General features: G+C 40.2%; 1 protein-coding gene across 2 annotated transcripts; it reads right to left on the reverse strand.

Moving 5' to 3' along the window:
* Positions 1 to 1,173: 1,173 nt before the first annotated feature.
* myofl (myoferlin like) lies at positions 1,174 to 19,288 on the reverse strand. 2 transcript variants are annotated; one of them, XM_026309596.1, is made up of 54 exons: positions 18,994 to 19,288; positions 18,466 to 18,521; positions 18,261 to 18,352; positions 15,943 to 16,051; positions 15,605 to 15,701; positions 15,091 to 15,260; positions 14,634 to 14,762; positions 14,333 to 14,395; positions 14,185 to 14,235; positions 13,994 to 14,024; positions 13,778 to 13,893; positions 13,560 to 13,686; positions 13,372 to 13,475; positions 13,214 to 13,282; positions 13,066 to 13,109; positions 12,898 to 12,980; positions 12,741 to 12,776; positions 12,385 to 12,509; positions 12,166 to 12,279; positions 11,711 to 11,888; positions 11,130 to 11,254; positions 10,930 to 11,039; positions 10,560 to 10,752; positions 10,263 to 10,418; positions 10,028 to 10,159; positions 9,768 to 9,931; positions 9,220 to 9,334; positions 8,747 to 8,849; positions 8,528 to 8,667; positions 8,283 to 8,447; positions 7,914 to 8,001; positions 7,606 to 7,683; positions 7,242 to 7,423; positions 6,967 to 7,125; positions 6,778 to 6,879; positions 6,383 to 6,544; positions 6,112 to 6,277; positions 5,949 to 6,019; positions 5,822 to 5,836; positions 5,645 to 5,740; positions 5,218 to 5,346; positions 4,493 to 4,648; positions 4,241 to 4,332; positions 3,952 to 4,122; positions 3,607 to 3,755; positions 3,285 to 3,424; positions 3,087 to 3,175; positions 2,889 to 2,984; positions 2,635 to 2,776; positions 2,419 to 2,518; positions 2,099 to 2,292; positions 1,908 to 2,017; positions 1,671 to 1,818; positions 1,174 to 1,535 (listed from the first exon to the last, which is right to left on the reverse strand). In XM_026309596.1, exons 1-54 carry the CDS (start codon positions 19,079 to 19,081, stop codon positions 1,497 to 1,499), a joined length of 6,159 nt encoding a protein of 2,052 aa, XP_026165381.1. In that variant the 5' UTR covers positions 19,082 to 19,288; the 3' UTR covers positions 1,174 to 1,496. The 2 variants fall into 2 exon arrangements, with proteins under 2 accessions (XP_026165381.1, XP_026165382.1); XM_026309597.1 differs by lacking the exon at positions 5,822 to 5,836.
* Between the last annotated feature and the right edge of the window lie 184 nt (positions 19,289 to 19,472).

Genomic DNA, 19,472 nt, shown 5'->3' on the forward strand with positions numbered 1-19,472 from the left:
TTAGCCGCTCTCTCCAGGAGGCGTGTACGTTCAACAGGCTCGTTGCTGATTGGCTCAGTGCTCGTCTGCCTTGTTGTCCAAATATAGTACTTCCGGCTCCACAAAAGCAACATGGCGACATCAAATAACGGCCAAAAATGGCGAATGAATTGGCTTCATTCTTGCGGTTCGTAACTCTACGTCACCCTGTATAGATCTACCCCATGGTCTCAACCAGCCTGGCTGACAGTCACTGGGCTGGCCACGCTAATAGGACTGTCCACTCTGGAATAATTTGTGACTAATTCCCAGTATTCTTCCAATACATCCATACAGCCCAAAATGAAAGACACAACAATACCAGCAAGAGCAACCGGCTCGGACCAAAACGGGAAAACGAAAGTGTCCGTTCTTCCGATATTTCGTTTTACTAAACAAAAACAAGAAAACGGGAATTTTTCTTTTTTGCTGTTGTCAGTGACAGCTACAAACAAGTAGCTCATGTAAATAAATGAGTGCCCAGGTGCAGTAATAGCTACGTTGTGAAGTTCTATTTTGAGTTGGCCTGACTGTTAGTTGACTGAAGCCTTGAAGCTTTGAATCTTTGTGGTCTTTGTGATTGGTGCACGCAAGAAAATAATAAGTCACAGGATTCCGTACCTACTGTGTCTGGGAAACTACAGCGGACTTTAGATATATTCAAAACGAATATCAAAATCTCAATGTCAAACTTTACCATCCACAGTTGTGCTAAGTAAATACGTTTACCCCTGTAGCCTACTGTATTTTTGAGATATTTGTACTTGATATTTTTATGCTCTTTATACTTCTCCCCTTTGAACCTCGAACTACTACTTTGAACTAAGTTTATTAAATACAATGCACTTTTGAGACTGATAAGGTGAATAACATAGATTACATTTTTTACATTTTATTCATTTTCAAAAGATTTGATGTAGTTTAAAACATTTGAAAATGAGAAATACCGTACATTGGTCTCTATGAAAGGAATTATTCAGCAGCTATAGTGGGAACATCACAACTAGAGTGGGGAGGCTGTTGAATTTGTCCCTAACATTTATCTCTAACTTGTCCTCATGACCAGTTTCCATTCATTTTACGTGTTACTCACTGAATGGTAGACAAATGTGTGCTCCTTCTAACAGTATAGCTAAGGAAGCAAACAGTGCACAGTTAGCTGTTCATACTTCTTTACAGAATATACCAAACATAAATTCACACTTATAACAACATATGAAGATTTTCATTACATCAAATGTCATATTTGTTTCAAAAATTGTATTATAAGAGAGACAATGTGTTACAAAAGAGATCCAGTACAAATAATAGTGAGAGTGCCAAAAATAAAAATAGACAGCTCTGGTTATGCAAAAAGAGAATAATGAATCTCAGTTTCCCTTGGCATCAGCAGAGAAAGTTATTGCATATTTCTGAGATACAGCAACAGTCCTGAAGATTCTGCTGCAGCAAGGTAGACAACTTCTTTGCAAAGCTCCTTAAGAGAAAGGCTTCACGATCTTCATTGAGATATAATTCTGTGGGGAGAAGAATACATTTCTGAGTTAACTAGACCAGTAGTAATACCATTAGTCAAGTGTTGTGATGGAAAAATACATTTGTGCTAGTTTCAGAAATAACTGAAAACTAAATTAAATTAAGAGTGATCTTACAGGCAGAGAGTAAAACAGGATCCCCAGGAACAAGAGAACAAGCAGAAGAAGAACCCCTACAATGAAAACCCATTTGAATCTGCGCCAAACTATGAACTTCATGGTCTTGCATGGGTTTGTAAACCAGAAGAATGATGTGTCAGGGCGGCTGTTGAATGGAGACACACAACAATGTTCACAATATGTAAATTAGTGTTAAAAAACAAATTATTGTTTTGTTTCAGTCTTGTTTCTTACTTAGGTGAGTCCAATTTAGGATTCATGTTAGGCTCATCTCTGCCTTTCCCAGCAGGTCTCTCATCCATCTCCTTCTCATCAACTATTTCCAGGGTCATCTCTACTTTCCCCTGTGAAATATTCACACAGTCTTAAACAGACACCAGGTTAAAAACACTTAGCTAAGGATTGCACTGTGGGCATAAACATACACCAAGCACATGTTTCCCATCCTGCTCAATCGCACATGGCCACCAGCCTCGTACGGACTTCTGGGCGAAGAGTGAGTTGGGTTGTGGCTTTTTGGCGGAGACTGTGCATGCCATCCCTGGCAACATCTTCAGGCTGCACTTTTCTGGGGTCTTAGCAGGGGGGATCAGACTGAGTAGGTCCAGCTCAACTGAACCTGTGATATGGAAAAATATTACGTGTATTTTTGGCATATAAATACAGTGAACATAGAAGATCTTTGTCTTTAAAGGGTTTCCCTTTGTCTGGTCATGGCATAGGTTTAATTACAAAAATGTTTTACCTAAATAGTCATCCAGGGAGAATTTGTCATTGTCCCATATCTGGATGGTCAGTTTAGGAGGAATCCTGAACTCAGTTTTGTCCAGATTCCAAAAATGTTCCTGTAAAAAGACAATTTATTTATCATTACTTAACATTTATCACACCATCACAGGAGAAATGGTACGGTTACGAACACTAACGTGAGCCTTTATTTCTGATCTATGATTTCACTTACTTTCCTTGAGACGACACAGAGCTGTTCTGCAGGCAGATAGTCAAACCCAAAGACGAACCTCCAATTAAAATTGCCGTCTCCATCCAAGGATCTGTAGTGGACGTCAGTCTTCTGCTTGTCCTCCTCCATTCCTGGCATCCATCTAGGGAACATGTCAATGTTAAGTATTGGTAAACATATAGGAAAATGCATATTTAAATAAATTACAGTGTACCTATAAAAGACAACACTAACAAATGAGGAAAGTATTGTACCCTTTAACATAGATGTCACTCATGCTTTCTCCAGTGATGCTTGTTTCATCCAAAGTGACATCAGTTGTGTTCCAAATGATGGCCCGCAAGAAGTACCTGTTTTAAATATACCATTATAGCTTTCCATAAAGCTACCATTATAGATTATGCTTCAGTGCATTATGTTAAAATAATAATATTTTGTCAAATGCTTCGTACTTCTTGGCTTTGCGTGGAATGATATCAAATGGAGGCCCTGGCAAACCAAGGTTCTTGGGGAAAATGTCTACCCACATTTGAATCCGTCCCTGTAGTTTTAGAAAAGAAAGTCTTTTTTGGTCATACTACTGAATCATTTTTTAGAACATAATACATAGAACTTTACTAAAAACCCAAACACAGTGCTTTTGCTCTAACCTGGGAGAGATTAGGTTGGTGTGAGCTGCACAGGGTTCTGGTCTCCACATGCTCTGGTACCAAGCCCTGATTTTTGAGGACATGAAGAGCCAGTCTCTCGCTGGCTGGGCCCAAGTGTGGGTGGATCACAGTGTTTGCTTCTGCAAAGGATGTGACATATTTCATAAGCCAGACATTAATGCATGTTAATATTAAATAAACAGTCAGAATGTGAACAAAATCCAGCAACAGTAGTCAGTATTTATTACTAATTCTTTACAATTCTAGCAGTGAGAAAATAGAAGTAGTAATTCTATGAACAAGAAGTAGTATGAAGAAGTACCAAAATCTTGCAGGTTGTATAGTTTTCCTGAGAAAGACAAAGAGCATCCATCTCCCTCTATGCGTGGAGGAGGAAGACCTCTCACTCTAGCCACATTCTGGAGGATTTGAGAAGGCTTTAGTTGGTCTCTCCACTGATTGATCCCGGACCTGCAAGAAAATGTACAATTGAGCCTTGTACATGTTATTTTACCTTAACCTCATATAGGTAAGGTAGTGCTTTACAGGTTTGGCTGTAAGAATCTGAAACATCCAAAGAGAATTCTCTGGCCGACATCAACATGATATAGATGTCATATTTGTAGGCACTATCAAGTGCACATAAACACACAGCATGCATACTTACACACAGTAAGTCTGTGGCAAACCACAGCAGGACCTGAAACGGGACAGAAGTCTGTTCTCCAAATCGATGACTGTCTCACCCACTTTTTCATCTCTGCTCAGTAAGTCAAAGTCATATACAGAAATCTTCAGGTCCTTATCTTGAGGCAGGAAGCAGGACACCTCAAACATCCTGGACAAAAATGCAAGTTATGATGTCAGGTTGCTCATCTATGTACCTACACAAACTAAAACTAATCGGTTTTAATTATTTGAATGAAAATAAAATGAACAAAAAGTCATTGTCACACCTCCCAAACTCAGGATTAAGGGTATTTGGTTTGTAGTGGTCTCTGTCATCCAGTGTTTTCTTCCCCAATGTTATCTTAATGTATGGGTCACACTGAAATTAGAACACAAAAATGCTCTAAGCTTCACTAGTTTCAAGCATCCTTTACATTTTATACAGATCTAGCTCATACAGTAATTTTGACTCAGATCTGGATAGTGTTTTTTTACTGTACCAGGGCAGTTGTTCAGTTATAGTTTCATACAAAACTTACCATGCCATTTGTGTCTTTAGGCTGCAGGTCAATACAGCGGACTATATATATTCTGACCAGACACTCCTGAGGTCCACTCTCAGGAAGCTCCTTGAACTGGCGGGGTGGAACTGGCACCCCTGGGTCATCAGGCAGTGGGTAAATCTTGAATGAGCCCTGCATACCAATAAAGAGTAAAGCACCATTGGTTACATAATACCTCCCTGAAAACAAATTAAGATCACTCACTAGAATATAAATTTGGAAGTGATAAATGAAATATCTCTGTAGTTTTAAAGTGTCACAATAGAAAACAACTTTCCTACAAATGAAATTGTATCAGATCTTTTCATTTAACACAGAAAACTTTATTCTACCCAGTTTACCATGTTCCACTGCAGCAGGGATAGCCAAGCCATGTTCCTCAAGAGCCACTACCCTGCTTGTTTTCCAACTATCTATGCTCTTCCTGCTTTTGATTGGCTGAACATACAGTACCTGATCCTGGTCATCAGCAGTGGATAGTGCAGGGACAGTTGAAAACCAAGCAGGGAAGTGGCCTTTGAGGACCAGGGTTGGCTACTCCCACACTATGTTGTGTCCTCCCTGCAAAATCAGTTTTTAGATAATCCACCAGAGGGCAGACAAAGGCTAGGAGAAAAAGATTTGCAGTTTCAATAAATGCCACTGCTACTACAGCAGTGGATCAGACACAGTGGGATGTTGTGTGACAGAAAGTAACACACCTTGAACTCTCCCACCACAGAAGGATCTTCTTCTTCATCTTCAGTCTTTCCTCGATGAAGTTTGAAAGTGCTGCAGAAATCAGTGAGCCCATGGAACTGGGCAACATGCTCTAGCTCACTGTTATATACCTAAAAACCACATGACAAAATAACAGACACATTAAAGGTTAGCAAATCACATGTCACTAATACATCCCAGTGGGAGAATACTTTACATTTGTCTTAATGTTCTTTATTTTCAGATGTTTGCTTGTGAAAAAAACTTCTTTTTACTGTTACTATAAAATGCTGCAAACTCTCATCTCCAAAAACAACTAGGACTATCTTATGTCAGTCTTGGCAGTCCCAGTTAACTAGCTGCAGCTTGTATAACCAACGCAGATTTAAGCACTGATTCAATTGGTTTTGTGCCATGACATGTTCTTACCTGTAATGTGTCATATCCCTTTTGCAGGTAAGGTCCACACTTCTCCTGCTGTCCAACTGAGGCATAGAACTTACTCCACCAGTCTACTGCCTCCTCCTACATAATGGAAATGAATGATGAGCTTAGTATTTTGAGAGATGTTATCAACACACTATCTGTGAAAAGAGAGAATCTCACCTTTTCTGTTTGAAGCTAAAAGAGGAAAGAAATCAGTGAACACTGGTTTTCTATTGGTCTAGTTAACTGCAATAAAAAGTAGACATTAAATCTTGTCATACCTTTAATGTGAAATCTTTTTATTTACCTGAGGTTTCAAGATTGGTCTCTCCTCCATGTCTATGACAGCATCTCCCTGGGAAGCAGCTATCATTGCCACTGCAAAGTTAGTGGAACACTTAATCTCTACTGTACTGTAGCCGTGTGTGCATAAACATGTGATAATTAATGCATGAGTGCACAGTATATACCTCGAGCAGACATGCAGACTTCGCTGTTTACATGATATGGATCACAGCGGAACTCCTCCAGAGTGTCGATAGTGCACTGACCCACTACAGGTTTTCTACCAAAAGGTCGTTGGTCGATTACCTTTAGTACGATAGGAGGGGTGTACATCTCATCTTTGGGAAGAAGCTAAATAAGTAGTGAGAGAACAGGTGATGTAACAAAATATTTCAAAACTACATATGACAAACTTCCAAGTATCTGACTATCTTTAGAAAGGTTGAGGGTCAATACCACTTTGAGAAGCAGAACAGATCCAGGGAAGTTTGGGTTCTTTTTGAAGTTCTTGATGACAGCAGTTTGAACGATCTCACCGCCACATTCCACTATCAAACTGGGACAAGAAACTGTGGCCAACTGGTAGGGCTTCATGTTCCTCAAGCCCCAAGTCAAAACCTGGTATCGAATAAATTAATTCATTAGTTATTGATCCACCTACTACCACCAATGGGCTAATCAACAGACAAGCATGGTGACAGGAAAAAAAACAAAAGAAGGAAGGGAGTTGCAGATGAGAAATGCAACCACAGCAGAAATCATGGGGTTGGGCTGGTCTTGTCTAATCATGCAATGTGTGTGAGGGGAAATTGTAGCTGCTGGCAAAGGTGCTGGATGGCTTGGTGGCATACCTCGATTGCAGTGAGTTGCACTACAGGCCTGATACCCTGGGGAACCATGTAGAGCTTCTCCCCACGCCGAGGAGGATTCAGGGGAAGATTGCTGTCATTCACCTACAGGGCAAAGCACAGCATCACTTCATAAGTATGGTTTCATAAAGTTAAGTTACAGTATTTTATTTTTGTTAGTGTTTCTTATACCTTGTCCTTTAGTAGAAGCTCCGCAGCTACCAGTACCTCTCCAGCACTGAGGCCCTTTCTGGTGACTGGGAACCACAGCAGCTTAGGACTGACAGCAACACTGGGGTTCAGTTTTACTACTGGAGGACAAGTGCAACGGCCCATAGGCTCATCCTTACCCTAGAGAATAAAGTAGAGCAGTACCCTTAGAAAATCCAGTTGTTCTTTTCTTTCAATTTGACAATTCTACCTTTACATTTTGATCAGGTATTTGGCAGAGTAAGCCCATCACGTACCACTTGATCACTGTCATACAGCTCTAACACCACGTCAGGAGGGTTGTGAGCAATGTTCTGTGGGTCTCCATAGATTTCAATGTCCTCAAAGATAAGAGTCTGATCCCATGTGGGGTTCAGTGTGGCCCTTATCAATTCTGTGGTCTTACTCACATGTAGGAATGACACATGGGCGTAAGGATCTGAAGAAGACCAGAGCATTATTGGGATTGAAATGTGAGGCCATAGGTGTGACATTTGGATCGTGGAGACTTATGAAATAGGAAATATCATTTAGTACATCATGAGTAGATTCACAGTGATAAATTCCTTCTAATCAGGGTCATATTTATACTGTACAATAAACTTGGTGCTTTCTTATTACCTGAGAAACTATCTTTGTCCATGGCACAAAGATTCCTCGCCTGGTACACATACACCCTCAGATGGTACATGTAAGACCCTGGGGGTAGATCATTTTTTAGCAACATGCAAAAACAACTGCACAACCTCCCAGGACATCTGATCCACTGCTGATAAGGTATGGGCATGTATTTATCCCAAAGTTTCAGACGCCATGACTCTCTATTATCTAGCTTCAAGACCAAGCAGGAAGTTTTAAGAAACAATATATAAAACCTTTAATCAACATCAGTGACCAGGAATTAAGTTTTTTCTAACCCAACTACTTACGGCTAAAGTGGCAGGAAACAGTGGGTGTGTTAGCACCAAACAGTTTGGCCGCATCCGCTTTACTGGCCTTCTCGTCCACGTCAACACCCTGTTAATGAAATGCAGGGTGAGGTGCTTCGAGTCACACTTGACAGAAACATGGGCAAAATGGAAATGAAATATTGCAGAAAAAAATGCAGAACTTGAATAAACTTCCTGAGTTGCCTAGATCTTAGAGAAACAGGCACATGCAGGAGAATAATGACAGGATATGACTCACATGGCATAAAATAACTCCCGTTACCATGACAACTGCCTCGCCGGGGGACATTTTTAAAGAGTACAACACTAATTCAGCAATTTTTCTCAGAGGAGTTAAAAAAGACCCACTAATGCCCCTTCCAGTTTGAAGATAGCGGAGGCCCCAATGCGGTCGGATGGGACCATCTTTCTCCTCCATCGGCGGCGGCGGAAAGTGTCAGAGGAGCGTTCCTTCCTGTGGAATTTCCAGCCAATCAGGGAAGAGTATTCCCAGCCTTCCCCTGGTTCATGTCTCTGTAGAAAAGAAATGTAGGAAAGAAAAATTAGAAACTGCGCTCATAACATACTGCATATCAAATCTACTTTTTATTCACCTCAGCAGCAGCAGCTTTATCGGATATCTTCCTCCTTGGTCTTATGAGTCTCTTCCTGCGATGGACATGGTACATCTTCTCTGCTGCAACCCAGGACTTGGGCTTATCATCTGGAGGAATGGTAACTCCGTATTCCCAACCTAATGCCAAAAGACAGCAATGAACAAATCTAGTTAGTGTTGTAAACATGAAAACTGGGCAAAGATTTTAAAGATTTACCTTTCTCATCAACAGCTCTGTTGCTGTCAAAGGTCCACTCATCCTCCCAGGCCCATCCAGGTGGACACTCAAACTCTCCTGGGCTTTGAGCTTTTTCTCCATTCTATACATAACACAGACACACCTGTCATTAATTTATGTGATGTATATGTGTATGTTTGCAGCATTAAGCACTTCAAACATTAAAATCTATATTTCCTTTTCATTCCAATCTAATGGACATGAAATTATTTAATTTGAACATTGATTACAATTTAACACACTCAGTAATATACGAATATTAGCTTGTTACAGTTATTAATGGCACCATAAATATGCATGACCTGCTCCATAAGAGTCAGAACCTTATTTGGGTAAATGCAACTGCAAAGCAACCTACCTGAACAAAGCAGCACACGAGAAACTAATAACACTGAAAACAAGCATGAATAGACAGATTTTAGTTCAGGTATCTTATAAACACTATGTCGTACCACGTCTGTGTAGGGCTCTGCAGCTGGCTTCCACTCCCCACCAGGGAAACGTGTTTCATTCTGAAACACTTCGTCTGTGAACTCTGTGTGGCCTGCGTCTGCTTCTGTCAGAAGACTGTATAAAACCCCACAACAGCACACAGGTTCATGACTCAGACAGCAGGTATGTAGGATCATGTTAACAGCTCAGGAAGACTGGATTCATTATTTACATGAGTTTCACTGGGAGACTGTAAACACGGAGGTAGCAGGCACTAAAAGAAGGAATAAGATTTCCTTCAACCAAAACACCAGCTGATGCCAACATTCCTTTTCATTTCCTGTAATTGTGTTCTGGATATGGTTCTGTGTTGTGACTGGTCAAGGCATTCATTATGAAGGCTGGCAATTAAGGGGGGGAGAGCGCTGAAATATGAGCGTGATTCTTGAGTGTGTTTAACTGAACAGTGATAACAGGATGTTTGTACTTGAAACTGTACAAACCATGAATCACAATGGGCTGTTTGCGTGTGTGCTTGTGTGTGATAAAGTGAGTTTCTTAAACTTACCATCGCTCAGGGTCAACAAACCAGTCTCCCTCCCATTCCCATCCGCGTGGTGGCAGAAAGCGTTCCTGTTTAAGTTTCACCTTTCCAGTAACATCTGAGAACTTATGGCGACCAACCAGACCAGTTGTTCCCCACTTCCCAAACACCTGAGCCTGGTTCTCATACTGAATAGAGAACATGAGGGAAAACACAGCTAAAATTAGATATGTGCATGTATATATATTTTTTGAAATAGCTAATGTTCTGTCTAGTTACTGTACCATTTCAGCATAAACACTGAAATTCCCTTCTGAAAAGCTGTTGAACTTCTTCTCATGGGCAGACAGACCGAGCCACATGTTGACCCGCAGCTGGACAGGGATCTTCACACCTTTGTTTTTGTCCATGGGGTACTGAAAAAATTATGAGAGTGAGAACTGGCTCTTTCTAAAGTGTAACATTGACCCATATGTTTAAGACTATAAATGTGCTACTGTCAGTTGACTAGTCTTGTACCTGCAGGAAGATGGTCTGGGTCTGTCCACAGTGTTTGCCACAGGCCGGCTCACTGAAGCTGGAATACAGGATCTGGTTTGCTGGGACGCGAGCATAAGCCACCCGCTTCTCTCCTCTCAACATCCAGATGATCACATCTGGCATACTGTTCTGAGGCTGATACAGACAGAAAACATTTCAGTTAGATAATTCAAGTTTTAGTCATATCTTTGTTAGCTATGTACAGATACACCATTAGGTCTGTTAGAGTAGGGAGCAAAAATGTATGCAACCATGGAGTAGTTTTTCTTTCCTGACCTCTTCTGCAAACTGTTTGATTCTGTCCAGCCAGTCTTCAATGTCAGCAACCGTAGCCTTAACATCTGTAGCCTCTTCCCTCATGCGACTGGCCATCTGTTTGATACTGTCTAAGGCAGCATCACGCAGGTTTTTTAGTTGGAGATCCAGTGCGGTAATATGGGGCTGGCCCTCCAGCACTGGAAGCTGAAAACTGTCGAACAAAGAAGTAACACAACACCAGATGGCAACACAGACAGACACCTGGAAATATATGTGACCTAACGGCATTACCCATACTACATTTTAGTAATGCAAACAGACATTAATGCATGACTGTATACAGCCTACAGTGCAGGTGTGATGTAAGAGCTGTCTGGTCCTGTCTTACCTGTGAAGGTCTTCAATTAGTTGGTTGATGAGTTTAACCCAAATCTCTACCAGATGATTCTCTGGGACCTTGGCAAAGATGGCTGTTTTCAAAGAGGTAAGGTGGGACTCCTAAGATAGACATTCACACAGGCAAAAAAATGACTGGGCAGTACTACCTGTACAGACCTGCGCAACAGACAAACACTGACTTTGTCTCACCAGTCTATCAGCTATGAGGAGGAGAACATTAACAGTGTCCAGACGGTGGCTGATGTCCTCCCAGTATGAAGTGAGAATCACTACAGGCTTAGTGTCACCCCAGGGCAGGTAATAGTAGTGATTACCTGTGGGAAACAAAATTATACCCAGTCATTTTAAACGCACGTTGTAGAGTTTACCACATACTAACATTTGCTGTCTGTGTGGTTCTGGGCATTCTCTTTGGTCTGAAACATACAGACTGATGTGTATATCCAGATAAACAGTGTAGCTAAAAGGAACTGTCCAATGTCGTCTGTTACAGTGGAGTTCTAGTAATGTGCTTTACTCATAACTGTTATTTGTTTGATATCAATTTGAATATAATTACATTTAATAGGGATGACTTATCATACAGTATATTTAGACCTCTTTCATTGTTCTACTTGTTGTGACAGTAAAATGTCAGAAGCCAAAAACCTGATCATGGGCCAGAAATATATTAAAACACCCTAAATTACATAACATGAGGATGAACATGAACATGACTCATGAACTGTAGAGTCATTTTTTCAGTTGTTGCAGATTCCTTCTTTTCGTACCATCAAATACAGCAAAGCTGTACTGTGTGGTGGACGCCAGTGGCTTGCAGGTGGAGTCCAGCTTGTTGCCATAGTTACCAATGCTGACCTCGAACTGAATTGGCTCGCCCGGCTCTTGGAGCATGCATGCACTGTGGAACACAGCACACAGGGAGTACTTCCTCCGTCGCTGGTATTTCTGCACTCCATTAAAAAAAGGATATGACAGTGTTAGAGATTAAAGCACAAATATTTCCTTTTTCGAATCACTTTCAATTTAAAATACCATGTCTCTGTTTCTGACCACACAGGAAAACTCTTAAAACCCACACTATTATACCACTGTCAATGAGAAACTAATTAAGAAATGTATGAAAACATAGAGATTATGTAGCTTAAGGGTTGGAATTTAATCAAAGAAGAAAGGGGACACTAGTATTTACAGAATGGCAGGGTTAAAATACTGCAATTTATACCTGTGCCACCAGAATGTCATCGCTGGAGATGTCATCAAGGTTTTTATCAATCTTTCCATCCAGCTGAGTGGACAGTTCAACAAGGACCCTCCCTCTGTAAGCAACCCCTTCACCCTAATCCAGAAGCAAAAACCTTGCGTATTCATACTTGTTAAGGTAAAATTGCACATATCTATTCTATACTGGTCTCTCAGCACTGAGATGATTGGGTAGTCTTACTTTGCCGAAGTTAAGCTCCTCATAAGGGTCTGGTAGGCCAGTGAATTCTCTTGGGCTGCCATACAGGTTGACATAGCAAGGCCCAAAGGCTGGGAGAAAACCCAGCTGTGATGCTGCAGTGCTCGCTGTAACACATATATATTTTGCTTAAAAACCCCATCTGAACAGCCGCTTATAAAACAATACAGTGTGTGGGATATAGAAATAGAAAACACTCATTTCCACAATCATGCTGAAATAAGCTTCTACTATGCAGCATAGCTTGTGTTTCTATGAACATAATAGTCGTATTTGCAACAAGACCGTAAAAAATTAAAATTAGAGATAAAACATAAAGATGACCAATTCTTACATACATTCAGACACTGTGTTGAGATTTTCAGCCCCTTTTTCTGTTTTCAATGAAAAAGAAATGTAAATTAAACAACACATATATATTAAATGTCAAATGTCGCAATATAAAAATGTAAAACAGAGCGACAACAATCACTCCAAAAATACAGATACGATTACCTTCGATCTCACCACCAGAGGATGAAATTTTGCTCAGATTCAAAAAGGTTGTTCCAATGGCATCATCCCTGGTCAGCCGATCCCTGTGAAATGTAAACTGGTGTGTCAGGGATCAGTTGTGATATTTTCCACACGTGCAGGTTGGTGTGCATAAAATTCAGCTCTTACCAGTCATACATAGTCAGCTTGATGCATTCACACATGGATGGGAACTAGAGGGTGGAAACAGTATGTGTTCATTTATGCTGAAGGTTGAAATGTTTTCTAAATTTGAATCGAGCCCTTAAGTTCCTCTCTGGATGCGTATTTTTCTAACCTTGACTTGGAGATTGATGAGTTGATTCCACTCTGGATTAGCATTTTTTTCAATGATTTTAGAGCGCAGCTAAAACAAAAATATATGCTCATCAATCGACAACGATACAGTAAATACATTTTTAAATTTGTTGTTTTTTCACTTTAAACTTGAAATACCTTCTTCCCTGCAAAGCTGACTTCCAAATATGGATCCACCAAGTTTTTCTTGTCTCCATCCCCTCCAAAGACTTGCTTTACTGTCTGAACAAAGGCGTCATCCACTGCAACAGAAAGTTAAAAGTTCTTGGGTTTTGACTGCATTAGGCTGCAAGAAAGGCAGTAACTTATTAACATGGGTCACTTACTTTGTGGCATATCCTCAGCCCGGTAGACTTTAAGGCTCAAAGTGGCCCATCGCATTGTGACACCAGCTGGCACCAAAAGATTGCTTTCTATGTCATCCTGCTCATCACTAATTTCTCTTCTCTCGGTCTACACACAGGAGAGGGAAGACGAGGAGAGTGTGTCATGATTTTTACCAATACTGTGTTGTTCTCTGTGACTTTAAAGAAGGCGTACTCACGGGTGGCTCATCTCCTGTGCCCACAATGATTATACTGACTTTCAGGTAACCTCTGGCCCCAGAGCTGGAGTCATCAGTATCACTCAGGAGGAGCCATTTCCTTATTATGGCATGACCTGGGTGTGGTAGAATATTCAACATGTTCAACTACATACACACAATATGGTTCAGTATATACAAAGAAGATTTTTTTGCATTTTACTTTGAAAGACTGACCTGTTTCGTCATAGACATAGCCAACATCTAGCTGGATAAAGCAAGAAAAAGCAAATACTATTGGAAAATTTGAACTTTTTAACCTTTCTGCTGATAAAAGTCACATTTCTGTTACACTGAGTCACTGCTTGTGAGTAACAAATCAGTAACGCTCAGGATCCTGGATTTAAGAGGCACATAAATTGGCATACCTTGAACTCTCCTATTAGGCTATCAGCTCTAAGGGAGAAGGAGTCATAAACCTGTGAAGGACAGCATTACAGCTTTAGCAGATGCAGAAACTCACACAATTAATTGTACATTCATTTTAAAAAGTATTAAAAGATATTATCTACACACCCGAAGACTAATGCTCTCATCCAACAGTTCTGCGGGGAGCATGTTAACATTGAAGAAAAACATCTGCGAAACATAAAAACGTAGATGCAGGAAAAAATTTTCAAGCTCTATTATCATCCTGAGGTATTGTGCACAACAAGGTTATTGAAATGTGGTGTTGAGTGATTGAGTGGCAAATAAAGAAGACAAGAGGCTGTTATAAAGAGACAAGCAAGTTAAGAGGCAACAGTAAGCGATCACTAATAGATTTCTCAAAAGAAAGGAAGGTGAAAATCTTTTTGTGTGGTGATGAATTCATTACCTCATCAAAGAACGGGTTATTTCCTCTTCTTATTCTAGTTCTGTGGGTCTGTCCACACACATGCACCTTAACCACAGGCTTGATGTTGTTGCCAGGCAGCTGTCGCCCTTCGATAACTCGAACGCGAATCTGGACATTGCAAGCAATATTCAGGCAGCTGAACAAACAGTGAGAAAAATGATCTGGATCCCTTTTGAAAAAGGACCATTGGTTTGTTTGAAAAAAAAATGTGTTCTCAAAGAATCACATGGGAAATTGTTTGCCCTGATGCAAGAGAAAAAGGATGCTCACATATTTGCAGTTGTTTAGTAAGTGAGAATTATTGGCTGACGCTTCCTTCATTTTATATTTACACTGGAGAGGCCTACTGTCATTCATGTGATTAACAATGTGAATTCCCTTTTAAACTGATAATTATGAAGCTCCAGTAACAGAGTAATCCAAACACAGACAATACCTGGAAGTCCTGAGGTTTATTGGCCAAGGCCCTGTGCCTCTTACGGCTGAGACGGACCGCTTTGTGGCTGGGTTTCCCAGGCTGATTTGGTGAGGTGGGAGCTCCAGGACTTCCAACTTGATCTCCTCCCTCCACATCTGCCTCCTCTTCTTCAGCCTCCTCACTGGCGCCTGTCACAATAATGACAAACTTTCTTTCAAACAAGGTTCCAAATGCTTGTACTGCTTTTTCACCGTCATTTGCATCCATCATGAAATGACAACAGACAACCTGTGGCTGGGGAGGGAATAAAGTATTTATCTATCAAAAATTAAAATTGTTCTATGAGCAGCACCAATAGCAGCTAATAATGAATAATCCCTTTTCTGTAATGAAATGCAGTACTCCCATACCCAAGTAAACATTTTTGCATGAATGACAGTAATATGATTATTTTATTTTATATTTTCTGGCAAGAATTAAAAATTCAGATACAACCATCTCTTTTCATTTCTGAAGTTAAGTGTTTACTTACCAGCGTCCACGTGCGAGGTGCTTCCATCATATGGCTCATTTAGGTTTGGGGTGGTATTGGCAGGTGGCTCATACCCAATGAGCAAATTAATGATTGCCTGAAAAAAGCGTATTTTCTCATAACTGACAAATATAATCAGCTCTGCTGTACATCTCTCTGATATCAATTGATATGTCATAGAACTCAGCTACTGCCTGCTGAGCTATAAAAGCACCAGGCATCATTTACTACCAGCACTGAAGCTGCATTTGCTGGTATAGCATGTCATAAAATAGCAAACATGTCATATATAGGTGCATGGGTCCTGTTTAGGATCATATTATACTTAATGTATTCACCCCAATAGCTTGTTGTTTCTCATTGATTAATGACACATTCTTGAATGGGAGGGACTTCACTTGACCACTGGCCAAATCTCGCAGAGAGACTTTTGCCGAGCCAATGAACCTGAAATTAAATCACATAAATGTTCCTTTGGTCAGATAATCATACATGGGTTGCAGCTGGAGAAAAACAATCACCTTTATCTGAAATGGCAGCAAGGACGAATGGCTAAAAGAAATATCTGCCAGCTGGTTCCACCATTACAAACGTGCAAATGACCACATGAGGGAACTGGGCACAATGTTTACTGGTAGCTCTGGATAGTTGGTGGTTTCCACTTCCCAATTTCACTTCTTCACATTCAGTATTATGACAAACTGTGAAACACCTACATTGTTAATTTGTTTTGTCTCCCAAACAGAAATCATGTAGCAACAGTGATTGATAGCAGTAGATTGCAACACATAAGGTATTTCTAAAGTGATTCCAAAATGTCACAATTTCAGTTCACTGACTGACTGTGGTTAAAATTCAGTGCCACATAACCTCTTCATCACCAACAGACAAACTCTACTTTAGCTTGCTTTGCGAGCAGCAGTTGCATATTTCAAAAGAACAAATGGTAAACTTTTCTCTGTGACAAGGACCAGACGGATACACAGTCCAGAAAAAGTGCACAAGAAAAACCACTGGAAAGAATTAACTTTTACCACAGGAATGTGTTGAACACCCTGTGCCCAGTTACCAGTGGCCAAATACAGAGCCAAGGAGGCGGGAGGAAAGGCGGTCTTAAGTAAGCAACATGAGAACAAGCATAATTATATTCACGATTAAAACGGAGCTCTGTTCTTAGTCACTCTTTTCCTCAACAGTTGTGCCTGTATTTCTTAATATATCATTATACAAAGCTTTGACCAAATAGTTCTCCTTGGAAAACAGGGTCAGCTATGTAAAGCAAGAAGACAGGACATCTGGTATGGCAATTTACTGTTCCTACTCTTGCACAAGCAAGGACTGGCTCATACAGATTAACTTTGTATATATACCTGAAAACAAAACACTGAACTCTTAGTCTTAATTTTTTTTTTTTTTTTTTGGAACTACTCCATCAAAGAAAAATAAACTACAATAAAAGAGCCAAGGGACAATTCAGCTGCTGATATATTTTCCACTACACACAAAACTAATAGCATACAAAAATATTTGCCAAACAAACAAGTAATTATTGCTGCTATAGTGAGAGACATCTTATCGTGGTCGAACCACAGACAAGCTACAATCCTTTTCTAGATCTTCCTAGAGTGCAGCAGTGGGTGAGAGAATATTTTCCCTGATTTTCCCTGAGCCTGATACTATACAATTAATTTCACAAAGCATTACAGGCTGAACTGCTACCAGTCATCACAGATGTGGAAGTGACAAGCCAGAGCACCCCCCCCCCCGACAGTGATCATGGAAAAATATTTAAGTGCATGCGTGGCAGACACCCATCCACCCCCACCGCTACCCCATGTGTCTGGCTCACAATAATTTACAATATCCCCAGTCAGTCACTAGAGGTACTGAAATTATTTTACTTAGCTGATCTTCCTGCCTGCACTGCATATAGACAAAATGACTCAGATGCACAATGTTACAAAATGCATGTATGTACCTTTCAAACAATGATGACCAATAGTCTGAGTCTACCATGGGAAAGGTTAAAAAGAAGTGATTGTTTTTTCCTTTTAAGGCAACATTCCTCCCATAAGAGATAAAGTGCTTCTATGCCAGAAACAAAGCACCTTCTTTACTGACAATGCAAGTCTCAACATGGTCCTAGTGAGTCCTGTGGGTACAGAAGTCAGTGAAGTTAAAACATGCTACTCCGCTCCTTAGGAAACACTCATAACTATTTCCAAACACACTGTTTAAAAAAGTAGGATAATATTTGTAATACTTGTAGTTGACACAAGTACTTTCACAGATTATAATCACATCTATCTTCCTAAAAGGCAAGACTTAGAGGTTTTCCCTTTCAGTCATTACCTGCACCACCTGGCATAGCATAGGTGTGTTTTCTTTAAGGAGGGAGGGAGGGTGGTCTATAATGACTGCCTGCACTCTGTCATGGGAAAAACTCATATGCAGCAGTGTGTTTAAATGAGCAACAACTTGTCATACTGGAAGTGGGTCATGTGTTCATTCACGTCAAAGACAAAAATGTTAGGAGCACACTTGTGTGTCAGATTTAGAACAGCACAGGTTTGTGTTAACTTTTAGAAAAACACACGTTAAGTTGCACGATAACAATATGACATGCTAATATAATATGTCTGAACCTTATACATACTTGTGTTTGCCGATTGTCTCATAGTCTTTCACCACTACATCGATGAATGACGACGTATCCAAGGAAGAACCTTTCAGATCAAATTCAAGCACCTGTGATTACAAGGAAGAGACAGGTATAATCTATTGTTAACATACAGTAGCTTGGTGTTGAAATAGTTCACAATAAATAAATCCACATGGGATAAAGTTCATTTCCCACTTACTTCATTCCAAACTGGATTTAATTCATTGTCAATTGCTTTAGTTTTCTTCTTTTCACCTGTAAATTACATTACAAAATAAATTAAATGTATTTCAAAATGCATTCAAAACAGAATCCTAGTGCAACCACATTAAACACGCATAAGCACAACAAAGAATTACAAATCTGAAGGAAACAAAGACAGACTTAATGCATTAAGGGAGGCTATAATTAAAACACAATAATAAAGAAGCAGTTTCTGCAGCCAAAAAGGATGCTGTTGTTTGAGATAAAGTCACTATGACCTTATAAGGATGTCCCAGTGTTTTCCGTGGATCATTGCCCAAAATAGATAAATTAAACTATGAGGAATATGCATAAACTCCGACTTCGTTTAACTGCAAAAGAAAATGTGCAAAACTCTACAGATGAGAGAAAAGCTGACAGTTTGATCGTGATTAATTTGGCGAGAAACAACTTAAAGCATAAGTTACAGCGGTTTCCCAAGACAAAAATAAATATTATGGTAATAGTGAATACTTTATCTCACCTCGAAAGACAATCGTAGTTATTGGATCTGGGTTTCCAAGTTTCTTCTTGGGGATCCCGCTAGCGGACTCAACAATGACCCGCAGCATTTTGAATTTAATCCAAATTTATTCAGAGCGAAGAAACATATTCCGCTATGAACGAGGGAGCTCCGCAGAGGGAAGTGAAACGCGCAGATGTGCGGAGGAGAGCCCAGAGGACACGGGAGGGCAGCCTCATCCATGAGTCATTAAACACACCAGCCAGTCTGTGAGGCTCAGGCTAACCTTTCTCATTACCTTTTCAAAATGCTTCATGTTTATAACTCAGTTCTGCTGGGTCTCATTATGAAGGACTATGGGAATACATCAGCCACTCTCTTCTCTTGTACTGCTGCGCCCCTGGTGGTAAATGATGACAAATAAAGAGGCTAACAACTCGCCAGTATGTTTTAAATGCATTAGGGAAGAATGCATACCCTGATGAAATATAAAAACAACC

This window comes from Mastacembelus armatus, chromosome 15 (genome assembly GCF_900324485.2).
Source record: "Mastacembelus armatus chromosome 15, fMasArm1.2, whole genome shotgun sequence".
NCBI classification, from domain to species: Eukaryota; Metazoa; Chordata; class Actinopteri; order Synbranchiformes; family Mastacembelidae; genus Mastacembelus; species Mastacembelus armatus.

Bases quoted from the DNA above. Each gene is read 5' to 3' on its own strand.
- myofl (XM_026309596.1), bottom strand. From the start codon at position 19,081: ATGCTGCGGGTCATTGTTGAGTCCGCTAGCGGGATCCCCAAGAAGAAA. The intron at 12,777-12,897 runs GTAATCGTATCT...CATTGAAAACAG, and splicing joins CTCTGGTGGTGAGATCGAAG to AAAAAGGGGCTGAAAATCTC. The intron at 11,889-12,165 runs GTATAAATTGCA...AATGGAGTGCAG, and splicing joins ATGACATTCTGGTGGCACAG to AAATACCAGCGACGGAGGAA.